General features: G+C 42.6%; 1 protein-coding gene across 1 annotated transcript in view; it reads left to right on the forward strand.

Annotated features, from left to right (window-relative positions):
• Window positions 1–25,085, forward strand: part of LOC310771034 (E3 ubiquitin-protein ligase RNF123-like) — a gene marked incomplete at its 3' end in the record, with an annotated part of 155,599 nt that overhangs the window by 90,511 nt on the left and 40,003 nt on the right. The window contains exons 24-29 of the mRNA XM_083663714.1: window positions 5,433–5,516; window positions 6,502–6,609; window positions 6,734–6,911; window positions 13,513–13,587; window positions 16,943–17,030; window positions 22,255–22,342. Coding sequence (XP_083519840.1) covers window positions 5,433–5,516; window positions 6,502–6,609; window positions 6,734–6,911; window positions 13,513–13,587; window positions 16,943–17,030; window positions 22,255–22,342 — 621 coding nt within the window. The remainder of the gene's footprint in view (window positions 1–5,432; window positions 5,517–6,501; window positions 6,610–6,733; window positions 6,912–13,512; window positions 13,588–16,942; window positions 17,031–22,254; window positions 22,343–25,085) is intronic.

A 25,085-nucleotide genomic window follows, 5' to 3' on the forward strand; every position in this document is an offset into this window, starting at 1 on the left:
ATTGTGTAATTTCCTCACCGTTGTGATCACATACAAAGATATGTCTAGATTCAAGATATGTCTAGTAAAGATATGTCTAGTAAAGATATGTCTAGTACGACTAGGTTGTGTTCATGGCAGAGATGCTCACAAGTCATTTTTTAGTCCAAGTCAAGTCTCAACTTTTTGAGGGGCAAGTCTCAAGTCCCTATGGATGAGCGTTCTATCATCTGCTGCATGCCATCCGCTCTGCTTAGAACACTGCATAGCTAAAACTAAGGAATTCAAAGCATGTACTGTATTATCCTCACTCCTTATCTATTAGAATACAGTAGCAGCAATGATTAAAGATGACATTAGTGGACATTTCCTTCATGTTAACTCATTGAGTGCCAGCCACTTTTGGAGAACGGACGCTCCCAGTGCCAGAGTTTCAGAGCGTTTTCAGTGATTTCTCAAGGCCCACAGAATATTGTGTGATATTACTATGTAAACACCGAACACGCACAAAGAACGATGAGACTCTCTTCTATCATCTGTAAAAAAAAGTTTATTGATATCATTTTCCGTTCTTTAGTTATCAGCCGGAGAAGATAGGTTGATTTTAGCAAAAACACACGTTTCAATTTAGAAGCTGAGATATGCCGCCTTTTGTGAAATGAAGCATTTCAAGCACATCATTGACTCTGAAGCTAATATTTTCTGATGTAATGACACCTCAAAAATAATTTCCTTCAATAAAACAGTGAAAACAAAGGAATTTTGTTTGGCCAAATAATATTTTTTAGCTGCAACCAGCAGCGCTGGCCCCTGCGTGCGCAGACCCTACACCTTCTTGCTGGTCTTGATTTACTGCTGGTGGGCATCAGATATTCTAGCTTGTTTGCCTGTCTCTCTGTCTATCGAGCCTGCTGCTGTCTGGGTCTGTGTTTACTGTCAATGGTTGTATACTGCCCTGCATGCCCCACCCCCCTCCTCCTCCTCCTCCGTGGGAGTGTCTCTGGGGCTCTGCTGTTTGCTCTGCGTTTGCTCTGTCTGCACTGAAAAGTGCGCTGCATCCCCCCGCTTTTTCACAGCGTGTCACCGTCTCCCAGCTGAGAATAATGTAACTTTTCAGAAAGACGCTGGTGTCGGCAACTAAATCATATGGAGGGGCTATCGCAGCGGAGATGGAGGGGCTCAATTGTGGCAGCAGATTGACTGCTGTTCACAGGCACAGCTAATGTTATGCTTCATGCATATCGATGCGATTTCCGTTTCCCCATTACTTCTTCTCTCTTTTTTCCTTGCCTTTCTCTAATCTGGAGAGCACTGTCGCCACCTAATGGGTCGGTAAAATAGGTTATACACATTCAACATGCCCCAAAATTTTACAGGAGATGGATCTGGCTTTGATCCACGTCCCACCGTCAAAAAACGCAATTGACGACTTTAGTCGTCATTGGCACTCAACGTTACTATCCGAATTGACGACTAAAGTCGTCATTGGCACTCAATGAGTTAATGCACCAAAAAATAAAAGATAAAATAAAGAAAAATAAGGATTGTTCTCAAGTCGTTGAGAGTCTCAAGTCAAGTCTCAAGTCACTGTGTGTGTGACTTAAGTGCGACTCAAGTCCAAGTCTCAAGTCCAAGTCCCCATCTCTCGTTCATGGACCAATATATTTTACCTACACCAAGTGAGCATCTGCCTGGTTACAAACACAAAGGTTAATGTTGAATATTTGATTCATATATGCAGAGCCTGACCTTCAGCTCAAAGGTCTACAGTCTGCTCACATTGCAAAGAGCTCTTATTGGGGTGGAAATAAACCCTGTTGGACGGGTGATTGGTCAGTCATTGCGTGATCCTGTTCATACAGTCTTTACTTGGCCAACACAGGAGTGGTGAGAAATTGTACCCTGACGCTGCCAAATGGTTTGTTGTCACATAGCCATCTGGGTTTTTCTCTTCTCTCTCAGACGGAGGAGGAGTTTCACTGTGGCTGTGGGCCCTCACATGTCTGAGTCCACTCCATTATCCTGTGGGGTGCCCCAGGGTTCCATAATGGGTCCAATTCTGTTCGCTCTGTACATGGTTCCTCTTGGACTCATAATTAGTCAATTTAAAGGGATCTCTTACCATTGTTATGCTGACGATATTCAACTGTATTTTTCCTTTAATCCTGACACTAAGTATTGATGGTTTTAATATATTGCATGATTGTTTATCTGCGACTGGATGGCGAGTAACGTTCTTCAGCTAAATGCTGATAAAACAGAAGTACAGATTGTTCTTCTGCTCACATATAGAGCCCTGCATGGTCAAGCACCTGCATATCTGCATGATCTGCTCCACTCTCACGTTCCCAGCAGGCCACTGAGGTCTGCTGACCAGAGCCTATTAGTTGTTCCCCGCACCAGGCTCAAAACCAAAGGTGACCGAGCCTTTGAGTCTGTAACTCCTAGGTTGTGGAAGACTCTTCCTCACGACCTGAGAGTTGCGTCTTCTGTGGACATTTAAACTGCAGCTAAAAATCTGCTGTTTAGACAGGCGTTTTTAGTTGTCTGCCCCTGTAGTCCTGTGTCTTTTGTATTTTACTGTTACCTGTATTGATTGATTGATTCAAGATTCAAGATTCAAGATTTTTATTGTCACTCCGTGGTACAAGTATCACGTGTGAAATTCTTGTGCTGTGGACTCCGTTTACAACATAGTACAAATATAACAGGGCATATGAGTGCAAAAACAACAAGAGACACAACAAGCATTGGTTGGTTGGTTGTTTTGTATTTTAATCCTGTGAAGCACTTTGTGAGTTTTCTCTGTGAGAAGTGCTATACAAATAACATTTACTTACTTACTTACTTGGAAAGAGCCGCTTGGGGAAACCGTTTCAAAGGGCCAGCCACTTTCGAAAAATAGCTGGCAGGTGATTGGATGAACCATCTGTCTATCACGGGCTTGCTCTCACTGGTGTCACACCAAAGCCTGCCCATACAGTAGCTGCCTCTGGAAGCGGATTGGTGTGAACCACTGATGGTTCAGATTCAAACCAATAGATTGGAGTGTGTCAAAATTGATTTGCCGTGTGATTGTAATCTCGCACGAATCCAGCTCCCTCCCAAGGTTAGAGAATGTTCCACTCACTCCAGTAAGAGTTGAGTAACAGAGCACCCCAACCTTGTGCCAAGTGACCAGTAAGATTACTGAGAACATTTACATTAGCAAAAGTGCTCATACTATAATATGGCCATCCTGTTAGCTGATAACTATGCAGGCAGACTTGAGGTTGATTCAAAGCCGTTTGTAATGTGTCATGTTCATGTATCAAAAACAGAATGTTTCATTTTCCAGCATCTGAACCTTACCAAGAACGGGCTGTTGCTTTGTCTACGTTTCAAATTAACGACCCCTTTGTTCTGATTCAAAAGTGAAACCAGACAAGCGACAGGCTTGTAACAAACAGCTGCTTTGAAACTTATGAGCAATTAGCATATCTTTAAAGCAGGCGGTCCTCCAACAAGAGTACATATGACCTAAAATCAAGTTTTAAAGTTAAGCGACCTCTTGCGGTTGTGTGAATAACCAACACACACAGCCCAGTCTCAGAAAATTGTGAAATAGTAACGTTTGTCCACAGTTTTGAAGTCCACCGTTTTGGTGGGTTTTGAAATTTAATAAATAGGTTATAAGGGAGTTGGGAGATGGTTAGAGGTTCCCGGAGATGGAGGGGTCTCAGTGTGCAAAATAGCCTACCCCGTCGGGGGTCCACCTAATATAGTGCTCCAGGCAGTGTGCTGAAGTCTTACACAGACCAGACGCATATAGGCTACAAAATTTCATTGTTGCAAATAATCAATTATAGGCTATACACGCTTTGCACACACATCACCAAGGCAATATCATCGACAATAAGGCCGCTCTCATGATAACGCAAGGTATTTTTTAAAGGACTTTACTGAGTTTTTATTCTTTAAGGCCAGCCCTAGGCATAAGCAAACTAAGCACCTGCTTAGGGCCCCAAGAGCATTTGATTTTTTTCTCGCAATATAATTTATTATATTATGTCAATATTACAAAAACACAATATTGTGTACAGACTGGCTAGTTAATCTTAGTGTTTTAATCAATTCCCATACCTCTGTCAGAGCTGGTGTCACATTCATGGTAGGTTTCCATTACAGATAGGCGCCTGGGCGATACACACACACGCACGCACGCACACACACACACACACACACACACACACACACACACACACACACACACACACACACACACATGGCAAAACAACTATGTGTTAGATTGACATGTACGAGTGATCAAGCATTGACAATAGTCAATAGTTTTGGCAGCACCTAGGTGGTGGGGGCCCGCAAATCAAATTCTGCTTAGGGCCCCATAAAGGCTTGGGCCAGCACTCAATCTGTAGCAGTGTATTTGCATCAGTGTTGGGGGTAACTTATTGCAAAAGTAACATATTACATGTAATATATTACTTTTAGCAGTAACTCAGCAACTTATTACTAATAGGATTTCAGTCAAGTCAAGTCAAGTTTATTTATATAGCCCTAATTCACAAGCATGTCTCAGAGGGCTTCACAGAGAATCTGTCTAGCTAATTCTAGCTGACCTAGAAATATAGAAAATATAGAAATATAGGATAGAGCAGAGGAGAGAGCAGGAGAAGGGAGGAGAGCAGGGGGAGTGTGAGAGAGTGATGGGGTGGGGAGGGAATGGGAAATGTTGGAGAGTATAGGAGGTGGGGAAGGAGCAAGAGGAGAGAGCAGGAGAGGGGAAGGGGGAGCGGGGGGGGTGTGTGGGGGAGAAGAGGGGAGGGAGGAGGTGGGGAGAGAATGGGAAATGTGGGGGAGGAGAGAGCGTATGGGAGAGTAATATACCAGTTACTTTGTCAAGTAACACAAGTTACAAATTGAGTTACATTTCTTTTTATCAAAGCATATATATATATTTAAATGAAGATACAATTATTTCCTAATCAAATTGTGTGTTTTTATACAAATAACCATAGACGACAATAACAAAGAAAAAGGATAACATTTAGAATTTTCGACAATTTACTCTGACTTCAAAAACGGTTTAAATTATTTGTCGGGATGTTCCAGGGCGGCGATGTCATTCTGCTACTGCTGTTATTTTGGTGAAAGTAATGCAAAAGTAGTGTAATAAGTAACGAGTTACTCTACACAGTTACTCTATTGTAAGGTAACTTATTACTTTAAAATGAAATGAAAGTAACTAGTAATGTGTAGTATATTACATTTTGGAAGTAACTTGCCCAACACTCATCAGCATTACTGACTTACATTTGTGGCTCCGGTCGACACGCAGATCGTTACCACAACGCTGTTGTACCGTATAAACGCGGAACCAAAGGCCACGACGCAACACATGCTGTTTATGCAGAGCGTTGTATAAATGTGGCCTGTGTCTCTCTTTGCCCTCCCAGATGGTGGTGGTGTCAGATGATGTCCATGAGTACGCTGTGGCACTGAAGGACACGGAGGAGAAGATAGCACGATGCCCTGCAAGAGTGAGCTCAATATTATTTTCTTTGCTTGTTATAATGCTCTTTCTTTGGGATTTCTTGGAGTTAAGTGCCTTGCTCAGTGGCACTTTATCACATTTATCGTTATCAGTGAAAGTACTATCTAATGTTGGATACATCGATATTCACTAATACTTGCATGAATTGATGAATAAAATGGAGGTAAGAATGGTAGAATTTATTTATTTATTTATTTATTTGTTTGTTTTATGCTAATCTTTTATGATTACAGATATATCTGTCTTCAGATTAAAAAACAAACAAACATAGGGACTTTGTTATCCTACAGTAACAGGCATAGAGATCGCCTGGATGCATGTAGCATGTGTTCTTTACCTATATGATGTGTAAGGCCCTCAATAAAACAGCCATATCAAGACTGTACACTAATGGGGCATCTGGCTAGTGTAGATAGTCTAGGACCTGCCTCAGATATGTATGCGCTTCATTTAGGAGAGAATATCTCAACAGTTATAGACTAATATGACCCCTGTTAAACTGTTATAGACTAATATGACCCCTGCAAACAACTTGGGATGTGTGCCAGAATCTCTATCTCTAACATGTAAGGGGTAAAAGCACTCGCCTACCACTGCGGAGAGCCGAGTTCAATTCCCGGCAGTCACAGCGGTACTTCCGGCTTGGTCAGTCAGACACAATTGGCTGTGTCTGCGGGTGGGAAGCCGATGGGGTATGAGGCCTGGTCGCCGCACTAATGCTGCCTCTGGTCGGCCTGTTCTGGTGGGAGGGGAACTGGGGGGAGTAGTGTGATCTTCCCTCGTGCTACGTCCTGCCGGTGAAACTCCTCATGGCAGGTGACTGTACATGTATCAGAGGAAGCATGTGCTCTACAACTCTCCCCAGATCAGCAGAGCAATGACCTGGACAGCAGGGGGGAAGTGGCCAAGTATTGGGGTGAAAATGGGAGGAAAAAAAGACTGTAAACTATGGCTTTCCATTGTTCCCCCAGAGACCAGACATTCTGGACGAGCTCCAGAAAAGTCAGAAGGTTTTTGCTGAGAAGCTCAACCACCTCAGTAGGAGACTGGCCTGGATCAACGCCACCATCTACTCAAAGGTGATTTAGGAATGTATGTGTTGGTGTACTTATGTGTATGTCTTTACATGCTGTCGCTGTATCACTTGATCCCTTGCTCTTCCTTGGTGTATTTCTGTTTCCATCTATGTCTTTCTCTCTGTAGGAGAAGATGTTGGATGTGTACTGGTTGCTCCGTGTGTGTATCCGGACCATTGAACATGCAGACAACACCGGCTCCTTGTTTGCCTTTGCTCCAGAGTTCTACCTCAATGTAGCCATGAATGCATACAGCGCACTCAAGAACTACTTCAGCCCTGCAAACAGTATGGAAGAACTACCAGGTATAGAGTAACTATGTACTTATTATCACTAATAACCCTATCTGTCTGTATAACTAGCAGAGATGGGAAAAAGTACCCACATTCTTTACTTAAAGGGGGACTAACCCCCTAGATATGTATTAGAACAGTGATTTGAAAATACCTATGGAAAAAACCAAGAAATGACATATGCTCTTGTCTATACTGGACTCTTTGGCTGTGTTGAAGTCAAGATTCTTTTTCGGAAATCGACGCCATTACAGTTTGCCTACTGCCTCAAAAAATAATTTATTTGAGAGGGGCCATATCTTTATAAATATCAACAACTAGCCAACGCTGTTGGTCTGTATGGAAACAGAAAATCTGAAAATGGTTGAAAAATATATCAATTTGGTAATTCAGTGGCGAACTAGAAATTTAATTATTTTTCTGCATGTATCTCTATGGCAGTGTGTCAAAACTACGTTACGAGAGCAAAGTGACATGGGCTCGTTACAGCAGCACACCGCACAATACAACAAACCCCCCGTTCTGGGGTAACACAATGCGAGATTTCTCTACGTCATTCCCTCGTCCAAGTTGCCATATAGTCCCTTTTTCATTTTAGTTTGGGGGCTTTTCGTGATTCTTGTTAAAAGTTGTGCAAAAGTTTTCCTCTCAGCGCAGTGCAGGGCAGGCTGCGCCTCGTCCCTCCTGCCAGACCCAGGCTGGCGAAACAGCCTGCTGCATGCATGGGGCGCTCGTAACCTCACGGAGCAACAAACAAACACAGACAGAAATAGCTGGTGTGCGATTTAGAGAATACAGTCTGAGATTGGGTACAGGATTGAGGGAATCCTGCATCTGTTTGCGAAGGTGCGACTGGACAGGACGCTTTTCACAGACGGGCACAGTAGTCGGAGCGAGGCGAGTGTCTCTCAGGGCTACTCAGGGCATAGCTGCAGATCTCTCCTCCTCCTCCTCCGCGCATTCAGTCTGTCCAAAATCAATACCGATATAATCTCAGTAGGAGGTATGCAGGGAAATATAGTAGCCGATGTGTTTAGAGAAGCTTTGTCACGTTGTCACGTCGTAGTATAGCGTTATATTTTACATGTGCGCTAAACTGCGACCATATTTGTTTGCGGAAATATCAGACTGCTCTCAGAGCACAGAGAGCCCAGCTGCTGCTGGCCTGCTGCGCGCGCCCGCGGAGCTTGGGGCTCGTCCATGTTACAGTACGACTCTCTCCCGCCTGCCTGGGCTGGAGACAGTGCTTGCAACTCGGACTGATAATATAAACATCATCATTCGAGCTTATCCAGGTAAGATATCAATAAAGTAATGACACATTCAGCGGGAAACTAACTATAATTAAGACATGTGCCAACTTTGACGACGTTTGGTTCAGTATTTTAAGAGCAAACTTCAATAGAAATAGGCTTGGAGTTCTGAGGAGCCGAAAGGGTACAGGGGGGGTAGGGGAGTAATTATCTTGAAATCCCATAGTCTTTGGGTCACCGTGACGTCATGACGTGTCAAATATCCCATTCATTTGAGAAAAAAAAAAAAAGCAGTGTTTGACCCTAAGAGGGCGCTTATGCCAGGTATGCTGCTGAAAAATGATACAAATGGTAAAATGGCAACAGTTTGGTGTCAAATGTGGAAATTTTGACCAGAATTCTTCACACATCACCCCCAAAGTCATATATATTGGTTAAAAGCTGAAAAAAAGTGTTTTGGAGGTTAGTTACACTTTAAGGAGAAGTACAGTTACTTGTGTAAAAAAAAGTACTGTGTCAACTTGTTTCCTTAAAGTGTAACTTACCCCCAAAACACTTTTTTCAGCTTTTAACCAATATATATGACTTTGGGGGTGGTGTGTGAAGAATTCTGGTCAAAATTTCCACATTTGAGACCAAACTGTTACCATTGTACCATTTGTATCATTTTCAGCCGCATAAGTTCCCTCTATGGGTTGAACACTGCTTTCTTTTGTGCCCTAAAATGAATGGGATATTTGGTACATCCTGACGTCACAGTGGGGTTAGCACGTGCATCTGGTGCATCTCCAAAGCCTATACAACTAGGCAAGATGGAAAAACACTAAGGAGCCCTAATTTAGTTCACATTGGGGCAATGGACCCCCATATGATGTAGGGGTGTCACGGTACACAAAAGTCACGGTTCGGTACGTACCTCGGTTTTGGGGTCACGGTTCGGTACGAATACGGCACGGTACGAAAATGGGGAAAAAAGCAACAAATCCCAAATTCTGTTTTTTTCCCTTTGAATATGTCTGAATCCTGCTTTTTACGCTATTTTTACCATCAGAAATAGTGTCTAATATGTGGGAATGAATAAATGTCCACTATTTAATAAGATCTAGGCAATCCACACAAAAAGGTTTTACTCTAGAGCAGTGATTTTCAAAGTGTGGGGTGCGCCTCCCTCTCAGATGTCTGTATTCCAGCTGTTTGACAGGGCAAAGGCATTTCCCCCCACTTTAAATCTTTATTGTACACAAGTTTGTAAACCGAGCGCATGTGTGGAGTAGCCTAATACTCCCACCAACCCCTCCCCCTGTTGTATTTGTTTTATGTAGCATTTGCGTTTGATGTAAGCACTAATTTGGAATCCTATCTAAAAGCGGCCACTAGGCGGCAGTGTTTCTTTAGTCAACGTCAAAATACCTACATGTTCAGAAGAAGAATAAAACGGCAGAAGAAGAAAAACTTCTTTACCCCTGTTGAAAGATACCCCCACTGTCTGACAGACAACGGGGTGGGTTTCACTTTCCCCGTTAAGTACGGGAAAGAACCCTGTCAGCGCCTTAACGTTATTGGATGTGAGTTTGTTTAGCATAATATGATTACGTTCGGTCATCTAATGGATTATTGGAACATGACAAGGAGTCATCGCCTCTTCCTCACCGCAGCTTGCCTGTCTGCATCCGCAGATGTCTGCTTGACCGCATCACTCATCCCACGCGATGTATGTTGCTTGTTTACAAGTTAACAGCCTTGTCAGTGTTATGTAACTTTTAGCCGCAACGCGCAACTATAAAGGACTTTGTCGCGGCTACGTAACGTTACATTGGCAAGCTTACCTCGTTGGCTTGATGTTGACAGAATTTGCAAAACAGCTTATCGCCACAAAACGTCCCATTCTGTGAACGCGGATTTCTATGGCCCTTGTGTTGTTTTGGTGTGTCTTCTTCTGTGGCGTTTAATTAAATTCAATTCAATGCCGTTCAAACAGCATTTAGGTGCTTCTGGATTTGACGTATTCGTCGTGTCGTTTCATGTACCGTGAAACGAGGTACCGTGAGGGTCGTACCGTAAATTCACAGGACGAATACATGTACCGTGACACCCCTAATATGATGAGATTTGGTCTCTTAGATGCAAATCTGATTTATTTTTTATTTTTATGTAGCCTAGATATGATTTTGTCCAGAATTCCATATATATTAGGTTGAGAGATAACAGAGAATCCTGGAATCCTCTCAAGGACCACTGGTGGTCACCGGACCCCACATTGAGAACCACTCAACCACTTTGATTGTGTGTAGAGAGAAGAGAGAGAGGAGGACTCTTCTGTGCCCCTTTTTGACAAAAGCAGCCTACAGCCTAAAATGTATTTTCCTGGTTCACTTTTGACGGGGAGGAGAAGGCAGGTGAAGTGACACTCACCTCCGACTTATAGGCTACTGAGCTGCTGCTGCTGCACTGACGCTCTGCCCGCCTGTCTGTGACAAGCGGCTTGTCCAGTCGTATGCAGCAGTTCGCGCAAACAGATGCGGGATTCCCGCAATCCTCTATCCAATTTCAGACACTGATTGTGCAGAAAAATCGCACACCAGCGATTTTTGTTTGTTTGTTGTTGTTTTGTGAGGGCGAGCGTCCTAGCCGAACTGGCAGGAGGCAGGAGGTTGTTTCGCCTGTGAGCAGCCGCCAGCCGGGGAGGGGGGAGGGGGAGAATGTTCTACCGCCGCGATGCAGCTCTGCGCGCTCGAGAGGAAAAATCAGAGGTGTACAACACCTTTTGACAAGAATCACGAAAAAGGGAGAAACGAAAATTAAAAAGGGACTAAATAGCGTCTATATGACAAGTTGGACATGGGAATAACGTGGAGAAATCTCCAATTGTGATTACATGAGCGTGTTGAGAGCGGGGGGGTTTGTCCTGACTGTTTTGCTGTGCTGCGATAACGAGTCTCGCGTCACCAGGCTCTTTTAACGATACTTAGACACGCTACATACACACAAATGGGAGTCAATTTCTAGTTTGCCACTGAATAACCAAATTGATATAACTTTCAACCATTTTGGGCAACGGTGTTTCCATACAGGCCACCAGCGTTCGCTACTTGTTGATATTTAGAAAAAGATATTGTAGCTCTCGTATAATTTATTTTCGAGGCGGTGGGTAAACTGTCATGGCGTCGATTTCCGGAAAAAAATTCCTGGCCTGAGCACAGCCAAAGAGTATAGTGAGACAAGAGGGGATGGTCACTTCTTGGTTTTTCCCATAGGTTTTTTCAAATCAAGCAGCATGCCGTTTTGTTACATATCTGGGGGGTCAGTCCCCAGATTTCTTGCAAAACGGTATTCTACTTGATTTGAAAACTCTGCAGGCAAGATGGCCCCCTATACTCGATTCTTTAGCTGGCAGAATTCCTCCCCCATAAACTAACATAACTTGGCCAATAAGTATGTAACATACAAAATAAAACAACCGGTAATGTCTTCATTTGATGTAGAATGCAGAGGACATGTAACTGTGTAGTTAAACTTGCATTCCAGGAATATTGCTCTAAAGATAATGTAAATGGCTCGAGACTGTTTTGTCCTGAAACCCACTCGCTTTGTGCCAGAACACAATCGATTGGGGGTGGAACACGCCAGGATTGGCCAACGCCAACGCCAGTGCCCAGAACTGTCAAATCAAATCATCGACAGAGACGCTTTGGCCCGCCTCCCAGTATTTTCAGTGTATCTGAGATAGATATCAAAGAAACCGTTATGAATATAGCCACGTTATAAACAACAAACTAACGCTGGTGATCCGTATGGAAACAGTGTTACTCGAAATGGTTAAAAGTTATATCAATTTGGTCATTCAGTGGCGTTTTACTGCCATGTAACATAACTAACTAGCGGCTAATATTAGCCACAGTAGGCAATACCCATGGATGCATTGCTCTTGAAGGGCTCCCGCCGCATGAACTACAGTAATCACATGGGGGGAAAAAACAATTTTTCACATTTTGGGGGTAAGTTACACTTTAAGTAAAAGTACAAAAAGTACATGCTCTGAATTTGTAATAGACTATAAAATTATTTCTACCGGCTGTTTCTGTGCAAATCTAACTGAAACTCACATCATATGAATATAATTTGAAGATGATTAAAGTTAAAAGATCCCCTCCAAACATGTTTTAAGATATATCAAGAGTATACTGGTAGTTTGATTAATAATTTATGTGACATTGTTTTTCCACAAAAAAAGTGCACATACTGTAATGCGTGAAGCTGGGCGAGCGAAAGACGAGAGAGACGCGTCATTATGGAACCCACTGCAGGCAGGTGCTCAAGTGAAAAAAAGGGCACTGCTCTCATGATTATTTGTACAAAATAAAGTGACATACAGTACAGTCAGGCCCAGATTAATACAAGGTGATTGATCCCCCTGGGTGACCACACTTGAAGTGCCGGCCTCCTTCCAATTTGCATGTAAAAAATAAAAAATCACTATGGCCAATAAAGACCACAGATTAGATTAGCATGAATTTATTGCTAAAGTACAGGCTCAACACACATACTACAGAAACATGTAAGGCAGGCTCAACACACATACTACAGAAACATGTAAGGCACAATGTACTAACAAAAAAAAGTAATTTGATACATTTTCGGGAAAAAGATTCACTACAATGAAATGGCTAAGGGGACTAACACCATCCATCACATATGAATACAATTGGGTTCATTGAATTATGTCATTCCAAGACTTTTTATGGACCCAAGTATGCAGAACTATTCAAATAGAAGGCAAAAATAGCACATTTATAGGCTACTGCATGCAAAAAACCGGCATGGTTTTCCCAAAAACTCCATGGGATTAGCATGGCATTAGCAGTTCTGATGTCACCAGTGATGTCACTCGAGCAAATATTGAATGCATTTGCGATTGCTCAAGTAAAGTGTGATGTCACTCGAGCAACTGTGATCTTATATTAGTATTACCGTAGTCACAATTTGTGATGGAAGTGATGTCAGTCAGGTGTGTGTGTGTGTGTGTGTGTGTGTGTGTGTGTGTGTGTGTTTAATGTATTTGCAATTGTTTCAACTGTGATGTCACCCGAGATTTGGGTCTGGATTTGAGTTTGGATCGAGGCAACAAGGAAGTGTGTGTGTGTGTGCGAAGTGATGTCACTCAACTGGAAATGATGTCACGCAATTGCTCGACTGTGATGTCATCAGGTCATTGTGCTGTAGTCACCGAAGATGTAGTCACCTAAGATGTAGTCAGTCACCTAAGAAGTCTTAACTGTGATCTTATCTTAGTGCCTGTCATAGTACCTGATGTCTGCACCGCTTACTTCAGCACCTGAGTGTGATTTTTTTAATACCTTCAGGCTACGAAGAAACCCTGACTCAACTAGCTGCTATCCTCGCTAAGCACTTTGCAGACCCACGCATTGTCGGAACAGGTGAGACACACAACCACACTCAAAGACTCATGTTGAGTGTGTGCTGTAATGATGGAGCCTGGATGGATATGCCTTTCTTTTTTTTCTTTTTTTTTTCATATTTTATATAAATTTTTTGTCAGAACACAAACAAAACAAGACAAACAAACAGGCTCAGACACAAGAAAAGAAAAGAAAAAGCATACATCAACATTCAATATTACAACATGCTGCATACGGTGCTAATTAAGGCCTACAAAATTACCCTTCAGCCGGAGGCAGAACTCGCCATCTTCGCCTGCTCGACGCCACCTTGTATCAATCTTGTCTGCCATCCATACAGTCATTGCTCTTAGTTGTAAAGCCAACCAATAGTTTCTAAAATTCGGGAGCCCCCATCCTCCTAAAGGTTTAGGCAGTTGTAACACTTTATATCTTACTCTTGGGCGTCTGCCTTGCCATATAAATCTAGAAATAGGGCGATCTAACAGAGTAAACATAGACTCTGGAGGTGTAAGAGGAAGTGTTTGGAATTGAAACAATAGTCTTGGTAAAATCTTCATCCATTGTGGACTCTATTCTTCTGACCAGTGTGAGGGGCAACACGGTCCAGCGATCAAGGTCAATTCAAATTTTGTCCATCAGCTTTTTGTAGTTGGCTTCATACAATTTGTCTGTCAGCTGTTATGGTGGTTCCAAAATATTTTTTGGGCCATTTAAATGGAAACGATGCCTTCGTGTTAGAGGAGATGAGTCCATTTAGAGATAAGGCCTCCGTTTTGCTTACATTTATCTTATACCCAGAGAGGCGCCCAAATTGTATTATACAATCCATCAGTTTTGGTACCGTGTTCACTGGGTCTGATATATATGCTATCACGTCGTCTGCGTACAGAGATATTTTATGCATTGCATTTCCTGCCTCTATGCCTCCAACTTGAGCATAGTCTCTTATCACTCAAACGTCCACTTGGACTCAAGGATGAACTGATTAGATTTTGGTGGTCAAAGTTCAAGGTCACTGTGACATCACGACCGCTCGTTTCATGCTCGTTAACGTGATTTCACACAAATGCCTTGACAGAATTTCATCTAATTTGCCTCAAACGTCCACTTGGACTCAATGATGAACTGATTCCATTTTGGTGGTCAAAGGTCAAGGTCACTGTGACCTCACGAACACCATTTTCAAGCTCGGTAACGCCGTATCTCAGTAACACCTTGACGGAATTTCTTCACATTTGGCTCAAACGTCAAAGTCTGGACAGACATGGATGTCGACCGCTCACCTGTTGGCGGAGGCATATATCCGCGGTGCGGTCGTCCTCAGAATCAGAATCAAAATAACTTTTATTGCCACAGTATGCAAGTTATATACGAGGAATTTGTCTTAGTGTCTGTATAGAGGGTATGCATGTGATGTCACAGAGGTAGAAGTCACTGTGGGGTCACGCCCACTGAGTCACAGCAAGACTGAGCTTGAATGCAGTAATCAGCCTAGATAACTGACACCTGCTGCTCAGGGAGGAATTTGACACTCATTTTGACACTCGTTCCCGATTGAGGGGGCGTGTTCCAGTGGGTGTGCATACCCTCTATTCATAGCTTTCAAGGGGCGTTACGTGCTGCCGGGAACGCCCACCTGGCGGTCAAAAAAAAACTTGTTGATTCCGTTGCCTGCGAGTCGACTCACGCTGTTTGTTCAGCCAAAGTGCCGCATAGCCTACCTGTTGTGCTATCGGTTGCACTAAACCGACGAGGAGACACGCCTGGCTTGTGCTTTACAGAATCCCGTCGGAGAAAGAAAGGAGAAGGTTGTGGATTTGTGCGACGCGGTTCAGTCGCTGGGCAGGGGGGAAAAAATTGCTTTTTTTTCTACCATCAAAGTACACACGTCTTTGCTCTTTGCGGCCAACATTTCATCAAAGGTAAGCTCAAGTAACGTTACAATAATGATTAATACCCCGTTAACGTTACTTGAGCTTACCTTTGATGAAATGTTGGCCGCAAAGAGCAAAGACGTGTGTACTTTGATGGTAGAAAAAAAAGCAAAAAAATGTTGCCCCCAGCGACTGAACCACGTCGCACAAATCCACAACCTTCTCCTTTCTTTCTCCGACGGGATTCTGTAAAACACAAGCCAGGCGTGTCTCCTCGTCGGTTTAGTGCAACCGATAGCACAACAGGTAGGCTATCCGGCACTTTGGCTGAACAAACAGCGTGAGTCGACTCGCAGGCAACGGAATGAACAAGTTTTTTTTTGACCACCAGGTGGGCGTTCCCGGCAGCACGTAACGCCCCTTGAAAGCTATGAATAGCGGTCAGGTCAATATACAGAGATAAAGAAGTAGGAAAGATAACTAAAGACAATCACAATGTTGCAAGTGCAATCAAATCAAATATATACAATATACACATGAGTGGAGGAGTGTTCTGTGGATACTAGTTCTAGTTTATATAAAAAGCACAACTCTGAATAACCCCGGTTCTGAGTAATTTATTTGCTTATCTTCTTTTTTCTTTGCCTCTGTGTGTGTTTTTGGCTCATAACTGTCTGTCTCTGGGCATCTGGGTAGTGTAGAGGTAAAAGCACTCGCCTACCACCAGGGGGCATCTGGGTAGTGTTGAGGTTAAAGCACTTGCCTACCACTAGGGGGCATCTGGGTAGTGTAGAGGTAAAAGCACTCGCCTACCACCAGGGGGCATCTGGGTAGTGTAGAGGTAAAAGCACTCGCCTACCACCAGGGGGCATCTGGGTAGTGTAGAGGTAAAAGCACTCGCCTACCACCAGGGGGCATCTGGGTAGTGTAGAGGTAAAAGCACTCGCCTACCACCAGGGGGCATCTGGGTAGTGTAGAGGTAAAAGCACTCGCCTACCACCAGGGGGCATCTGGGAAGTGTTGAGGTAAAAGCACTCACCTACCACCAGGGGGCATCTGGGTAGTGTTGAGGTAAAAGCACTCGCCTACCACCAGGGGGCATCTGGGTAGTGTTGAGGTAAAAGCACTCACCTACCACCAGGGGGCATCTGGGTAGTGTTGAGGTAAAAGCACTCGCCTACCACCAGGGGGCATCTGGGTAGTGTAGAGGTAAAAGCACTCGCCTAGCACCAGGGGGCATCTGGGTAGTGTTGAGGTAAAAGCACTCGCCTACCACCAGGGGGCATCTGGGTAGTGTAGAGGTAAAAGCACTCGCCTACCACCAGGGGGCATCTGGGTAGTGTTGAGGTAAAGATCGGCAGAGGGGGTGGAGTAATGGCCAAGTACAATTGGGGAGAAAATGGGAGAAAAATCTAAAAAAAGGAAAAAATAAAAGTCTGTGTGTCTCGTCCCTTTCTTTTCTTTCTTGTACCTTCTCTCCTCCCTCTCCCTCTCAGATATTAAAGACTCTCTGATGCAGGCGCTGGCCAGTTACGTCTGCTACCCACAATCCCTCAGGGCGGTGGAGAGGATTCCAGAGGAACAGTGAGTTCTTGGCCTCCTTTGCTCATTGGTTATTAGCCACGCTCTCTGATTGGACAGGCTCGACAGTCATTGCTTATACTCCAGGGTTTTTCCTGGCACAGAATCGGTCATTTTTTGCGGGGGAGGAGGGGGGCGGGTGGTGTCTACGTACAGTAAGTATGATCGGTCCGGTCTTTAGGGGGCGCCAACAATTCCTCTATACAGGAAAAACACTGGACTCACAGGCATAGGCAGGGTCTTCTCATTAGATGTTGTCATGCTATAGACTACTTGCACAACTCCACTACTTCCTGAAATGAGTAGGGCATCTTGGTTTCCTGTCCTACACTATTGGATGAACTGATTAATGTCAGGTGTACCTGACTGCTGCAGTCACAACAACAGTGATCAGGTACACCTGACATTAATCAGTTCATCCAATGGTGTAGGACAGGAAACCAAGATGCCCTACTCATTTCAGGAAGTAGTGGAGTTGTGCAAGTAGTCTATTCTCTCATGTTCTGGGCTCAGTGGTCCCATTAATGTTTAGTGGCAAACTTAATTAATTAAGCCTCCCGGAGAGAAAGAGTATTGCTCTAGATTTTGTCTCTCTCTCTCTCTCTCTCTCTCTCTCTCTCTCTCTCTCTCTCTCTCTCTCTCTCTCTCTGTGCCTGTCTGTGTCTCTCTCTCTCTCTCTCTTGTCTGTCTGTCTCTCTGTCTTCTGTTCAAATTGATTTATTTAGGAAAAACCCCTTGAGATGAATCATCTCGTTTTCGAGGGGGTCCTAAGATACAAAACAACAAGTCAGGTTACAATTCAAGGGAAACAAGACAGACAAAACAAAAAAATAAAAAAATAATAACAAAATGATAAAACAACAGGACAGGACACTACACTACAACAAATATAGCAGAATAATTCATACTTAATATAATTATATAATACTTATATATTTATAATACTATATATAATAATTAATACCATCAATACAATCAATATAATATAATATAATATAATATAATATAATTATATAATATTTATATATTTATAATATTATATATAATAATCAATACCATTAATATAGTATAAATATATATATATAATAAATATAATACACAAGCAGTATATTTTATGAAGTGAACTATGTAGCACATGCAGAAGCATATATCATATAACCATAAACATACATTTAAACATGTATGATATACAGATACACATACATACATATACACACCATGCATATACATACATATATATACACATATATATATATATATATATATATACACACATACATATACATACTATATATACTAATACATATATATTAGATATACATATTCATAATCATAAATATTAATAGGCAACACAATCTTATCAAACCTCATCAGAAGCAGGAGCACGTCAACTCAAAACAAGAAGATAAACCTTTCTTAAACAGGTAAAATGATGTGATGGTTCTTATGTTTGGGGGTAATTTATTCCAGTCTGAAGGGGCTTTAAACATAAATGCTCTTTTACCAATTGTTCTCCTAACTGAAGGGATGAAGAAATAATATTGTGAGGAGTGTCTAAGTTGATATGGTGTTGAGTAAGGAACCAGAAATTGCTGTAAATAATGAGGATAATTAAAATGTATGCATTTGAAAATGAGTTGCAGCCAGTGAATGTGTCTTCTTGTACTGAGTGACGGCCACTTGAGTGAATTGTACATTGTACAGTGATGAGTAGTGAAGGAACAACCAAGTGAAAATCTACATAAGTTATTGTATGCTGTATTCAGAGGTTGAAGGTTAGTTTTAGATGCATTTTGATAAATAACATCAGCATAGTCAAAAAAAGGTAAAATAAGTTGAGCAGCAAGTTTCTGTCGTACAGAAAGAGTAAAACAATTTCTAGATCTAAATAGAACAGCAGTTCCAAACTGCTCTTCTGACATCTGGTTGGGTCAAATCCCACCACTACTCTCTTATACATAATATCAATTCAAACCTGTTACATTTGTTAGTAAAGCAGTTAAAAGGTATTAACACAGTGGATATAAGATATGTGGCACCAGATGACTCTGAAATTCAATAGATGCTGCTTTTATCTCTTCCAATCCATGTTTGGGCGCCTTCTTCCAGTCAAAGTGTTTCATTAGGTTTTGTCACATCACACCACAGTGTAGTGAGATAGAAGACACACACACACACACACACACACACACACACACACACACCACAGTGTAGTGAGATAGAAGACCCACACACACACACACACACACACACACACACACCACAGTGTAGTGAGATAGAACACACACACACACACACACACACACACACACACACACACACACATCACAGTGTAGTGAGATAGAAGAGACACACACACACACACCACAGTGTAGTGAGATAGAAGAGACACACGCACACACATCACACCACAGTGTAGTGAGATAGAAGACACACACACACACACACACACACACCACAGTGTAGTGAGATAGAAGAGACACACACACACACACACCAGTGGCGAACCGTCAGGGCCTTCTAGGTATTCACTGAATACCCAAGAATAAAATAAAAATTAAATTAAAGAAAAAAGAAAAAAAAATTGAAAAGAAAATAATTTCCCCCTAATAAATTATTTGTATTTGTTATTTATTATTTTTTATTAACTGAATAGAAGGCCCGGTTCTGATAGGCACGGTTCGCCACTGACACACACACACATCACACCACAGTGTAGTGAGATAGAAGACACACACACACACACACACACACACATCACACCACAGTGTAGTGAGATAGAAGACGACGATAGAGACTGAATGATCGCTTGAGCGTGGCTTCGGCGTGGCTTCGGCGTGACACCCGCGTGGGTGGTGTGAACAGCTTTGCCAGTTGACAAGGACGCCTAAATGAAACTTGTGGGTTCAGCGTAGGTTTTTTCACCCCTGACATGTCTTTAGCCAAGTTTTCAAGAATGGCTCTGATGCCCTGCAGCTCTCTAGCCACATTAGCCGGAGGGATATCATCGCTATCGTTAGCCTTCTCCGCCATCTTTGTCGTTGCTCCAGGTCGGCTTTCAGTGGTCTTTCGCTGGTTTTGAGCCTCGGTGCAAGTAAAATAATGGTTTGTAGTCATCTTCCGTCACACAAACTCCATGCATAGGACCAACGATACTATACGATCATATTATAAATTTTTCTGAGAGTATTAACGAGTTGGCTGAGCCCCCCTCTTCTCCTATGCGACCATCTTGGGTGGGTGTACCACGTGACCTCCCCGGAAGTACCTGTTGTTGTTAACACAACGTCACAGTGATTCAGTCTCTTCACATCCTCAGCACTGAAGGATCTTTCATTACAGAAGTGGCTCCACCAAATGTACAATTACATATAGCAGATACATAAATGCTGAGAAATTTGGGAACACCTGAGAAAAATGCTAACAAGGCACATTTTACTAGGTGGTTTGACTGCAAAAACTGCAAAAGAAAGAAAAAATATTAAATATATTTATATATATATACACACACATATATATATTAGGGCTGTCAAACGATTAATTTTCTTAATCGCGATTAATTGTGCAATTAACTATAATTAATCGCGATTAATCGCGTCTTTGTATCGCATGTTTAAAATGCTATTATTTTGCATTGCAAAGCATTTTTTATTAGATATTAATAATTATTACCAGTGTGTCGTGATTGGGAATCAAATTAATGCAAATAAATGTACTTTGTGATCTTGAATTTTAGATTTAATTTTCTTCTATTGAATTTTTCAATTCAATAGAAGTGCAATGTAGACAGGAGGTCACAAAATGTCTACAAAATGCATCTTGAATAGAAAATAAATGCACAATAATTGTAAACACTCCAAAACCGATACTTTCGGCGGCGGCGCTGTGGAGCAGTCGAAACCCAAAATGACACAGCCGAAGAAGGCTGTATCTGAGCTAAAAACTTTGGCACTTGCATGTGAATAATGGCTCGGTATTGGAAACTGTGTATTGATAATGTGTATATCGCGTGAAGCCATTGGAGCCGACCTCCCAGTGGTTAGAGGAGCCGCGCATCCGAGACTCTGAAGGAAGAATGAGTGAGGAGTCTCACGCTAGCTAGCTGGCTGCTAGCTGGCTGCTAGCTACTTTCAGGTGATCGCTCGCCTCAAACTCGATGTACTTCGGTGATATTTTAATTCCGTTTTTCACAAGGTGCAAACTACGGCTCTTGACTTATCCACTGTGCCATTTGGGAAGTAAAACGATCCATTTAAAAGCGTATTGCTGTCGTTCTCTTCCATGCCTGCCTGCACAAGCAGGAGACAGGAAACCGAACGGCTTGACTAAAAAAAACGCGTTATGATCGGCGTGCGTAACGCGTTAACGCTGACAGCCCTAATATATATAAATATATATATTTTATTTATTTATTTTTTATTTTGCAGTTGTCAAACCAACTAGTAAAATATGCCTTGTTAGCATTATATATATGCTAACAAGGCATATTTTACTACTATATATATATGCATATATATATTTATATATACACACACACATACACTGTAATGCCAAAAAATGCTTGTTGTTTGAAACAATAATCAGTCGCTCGTTGAGATGAACAAAGGAGGATTTATTTCCAAGAAATGGTCCGTCTGTATACAGAGAGTCACACCCTAACCCTAACCCACTGGAGGTTTCAGAAGAAGTGAGCAGTAGAGCAAACTCATATATCTTCTAATGAGCAGTGGCTGACCCCCACCCTCTGGAGTCTGCTGTAAAGTTCCATCAGCTCACAAAGGAGGATTCAACTCTCACTCTGGTCAGGCAGACCTGGACGTTATCTATTTCACTCCCTCACATGCCTACAGGCCTTTGAAGCATAGCAAGCAGAAATGATCTTAATGATGTTTTTAATGAGGTTTTTGGAATCACAGCATTTCTCAGATGGGGAAGGGCCACTCACCAACACTGAACACAGACAATAATGATCAACAATCAATCAATAGTTTTCACTCACAACACAAACACACACACGCACGTACGTCTGTATGTATGTATGTATGTATGTATGTATGTATGTATGTATGTATATTCATACATGAGTTCAGGAGCACACACTTTCCTGGGTGCCGACAGAAAAAGGGAACATACAGCTCCTAAGAAAGGAGGGGATGGATGGACTCCTTGTGGGCAGTGAGCGAGTGCCCATTGTGACTTGTACTGATGTCTGTTTGTGTGTTTTCAGACGTGTTGCCATGATGAGGAACCTGCTGGCTCCTTATGAACAGAGACCCTGGGCTCAGACCAACTGGATCCTGGTCAGACTGTGGAGGGTGAGCACACACACACACACACACACACACACACACACACACACCAGGAGCAGGAATTAAAAGGGTCTCACAAACCACTGCATCAACCCCTCATAAACCACTGCATCACAAACCACTGCATCACAAACCACTGCATCACAAACCACTGCATCATAAACCACTGCATCACAAACCACTGCATCACAAACCACTGCATCAGCAAATAAATAAAACAACCAACATCGGAAAACACTTTACAACTGTTGGATGGAAGATGGGCTGGTTGGGAACAGAGAGTGGAGAAAACGGCTCAATGCTCTTTAACACTAGAAGGGCCGTCAAAGAGGCCACGTGACCCCTGTGAGTTAAAATAAAATATATCTTTGCACTCGATCGAGTTCCAAATCCCTACTTTCTTGACTTTTCCTAAATATGTCTGTTGTACGACCCTGTGCTCATACATTTTCAAAATCAGACCGATATCATGCGCTATCTACGCTTTGATGACAAGAGCACAAGGGCTGCCGGCCTTGTGGAGGACAAATTTGCCATGATAGCAGAGACACCTCCCCTCTCCCCGGCCAGTACATTTAGCATTTGAATAGAATTCATTTCGCATTTGAATAGAATTGACAGGGAGACTCCACACAAGAGGTGCAAATGCACAGCCTCTCATTCAAATGACTAGGGGTCAGTCGACCCCTCTTCTGGCCCTTGTGGGAGAATTTCGTTTTTTTTTTACCTGGAGCCCTCTCCTCACATTAATTATTATCTGACGACTCACCCAGTGTTCTCCGCAGTGATTTGGACCGTCGTAGGCGTTGTTGTGATTGAAATAGTACTCCAAGCCAGTCCTTGAATGAGCTCCGTCGGGGCCACATGGCAGCGTGCTCTTCCTCCATGTAAATAGACAGTTTTATTCCCGTGTTCTACCCATATCGTCATTATATGAGCCCTAAAGAAACATCAGACTGCTATTCACCCCCGGGCTATTTACAGCAGTCTTTACTGGGATCCCATTTCCTCATTTCGGGTCAGTGTCACCAACTCTCGTAAGAGTTGGTGGTACAAATGGAGCTCCGTGGGGGCCACGTGGCAGCGTGCTTTTCATCCATGTAAATAGACAGTTTTATTCCCGTTTTTGACGCATATCGTCATAAACTGATCCCTAAATAACGATCAGACTGCTATTCTCCCCCGGGCTCTTTTCAGCGGTAGTTACAGGCATCCCATTTTCGCCTGTCGGGTCAGTGAGACACAACTCTCGTCAAGTCCCGCGAGACTTTCCTGCCGCTGGCCTGTGGACTGACTTGATGAGAATAACGGGAATAAAACTGTCTATTTACATGGATGAAAAGCATGCTGCCACGTGGCCCCCACGGAGCTCCATTCTAGGACTGGCTTGGACACTATTGATCTCAAAACAACGCCTAAAACGGACAAAAATGCTGCGGAGAACACTGGGTGAGTTGTCAGATAATAATTAATGTGAGGAGAGGGCTCCACGTTAAAAAAAAACGAAATTCTGCTTTAATAGCAATATGTAACTCACCTAACTGACTTCTCATGGACCCTTTGCGTGGGATCCCATGCACATCTCTTAGAAGCACATAAGCACTTTACGCGGCTGGTAGTGTCATGCTGTAGTATTGGAATGTGGATTATATGTTTGTTTTGTTTTGTTTTTCTTTCTTTCTGTGTATGACGTGGCAGTATATATAGCCATGGTCAGCGCGTCATCAGCCTCTGCCTGACCGTTCACCTTAGTGGTGGCTGTACCTAGGCCGATCGTCTTCTCTGGAGCGTGTTTCACTATTTTTTAGGGGTGTCACGATACACTCAGTTCACGATACGATACGTATCACGATACTGGGTTCACGATAACGATACGATACGATACGATTTTAACAATATTTTTTTAAACTTGAATAATGACAATATATGACTGGAAAAGTAGTATTTTATTTGAAATGCACAAATACAAAACATGCTGTTGTGGGAAATTGTTATTACAATAACAACTAGAAAAAACATGAGATTGGAGATAAGGCTTATCTTGAAATAGAATGAGTTACACCGTCACTTAGATTTACTTTGAACTAAAAGGTTTCTCAGCAGTATAAATTCTCATTATGCATCTTCAGTTTTTCTTCAAACTCAAACAACAAGACTTTTCTTAGTCTATTTTTTATGCATCTTCAGTTTTTCCTGTCAAGTAAACCGTTTTGCCAGAAACTCAATTGAATGGTTTCTCTCCTGTATAACTTCTCATGTGTCTCTTCAGAGACTTGTTCAACTGAACTACTTTCCACACATTGAACTTCAACAAACAAAGACGTTTCTTTGTCTATTTTTGAAAAAAAAAAAAAAAAAAAAAAAAAAAAAAATCACGATATGAGATTTCATCTCAACGATACATATCGTGACGTTTTACTATCGCGAAATTTCGTGGGACGATATATTGTGACACCCCTACTATTTTTTCAAGTCTCTCACCATCTGCTGCCCTGTTCCTGCCATCAAGCCATTCAGTCTCCCAGCGTCCGCCGTTCTGATCCTGCTATCAAGCCATCTGTAATCGCGGGTCCACTCACCTTTGATCATCGTTCTCAGCATGTCCACGTCCGAGGCGCAGTTCCACGACGAGGTCGTGGAATTCGGCTTCCACGATGAAACACTTTTCCAGCTGGGGACGGCATGCAGCATGCTTCCCAACTGTCAGCCCCGAGCACAGGGGATGCCCCGAGCGCATCTCAGTCGGAGG

Source organism: Poromitra crassiceps (genome assembly GCF_964638095.1).
Source record: "Poromitra crassiceps genome assembly, contig: HAP1_SCAFFOLD_315, whole genome shotgun sequence".
In the NCBI taxonomy this organism is placed as follows: domain Eukaryota; kingdom Metazoa; phylum Chordata; class Actinopteri; order Beryciformes; family Melamphaidae; genus Poromitra; species Poromitra crassiceps.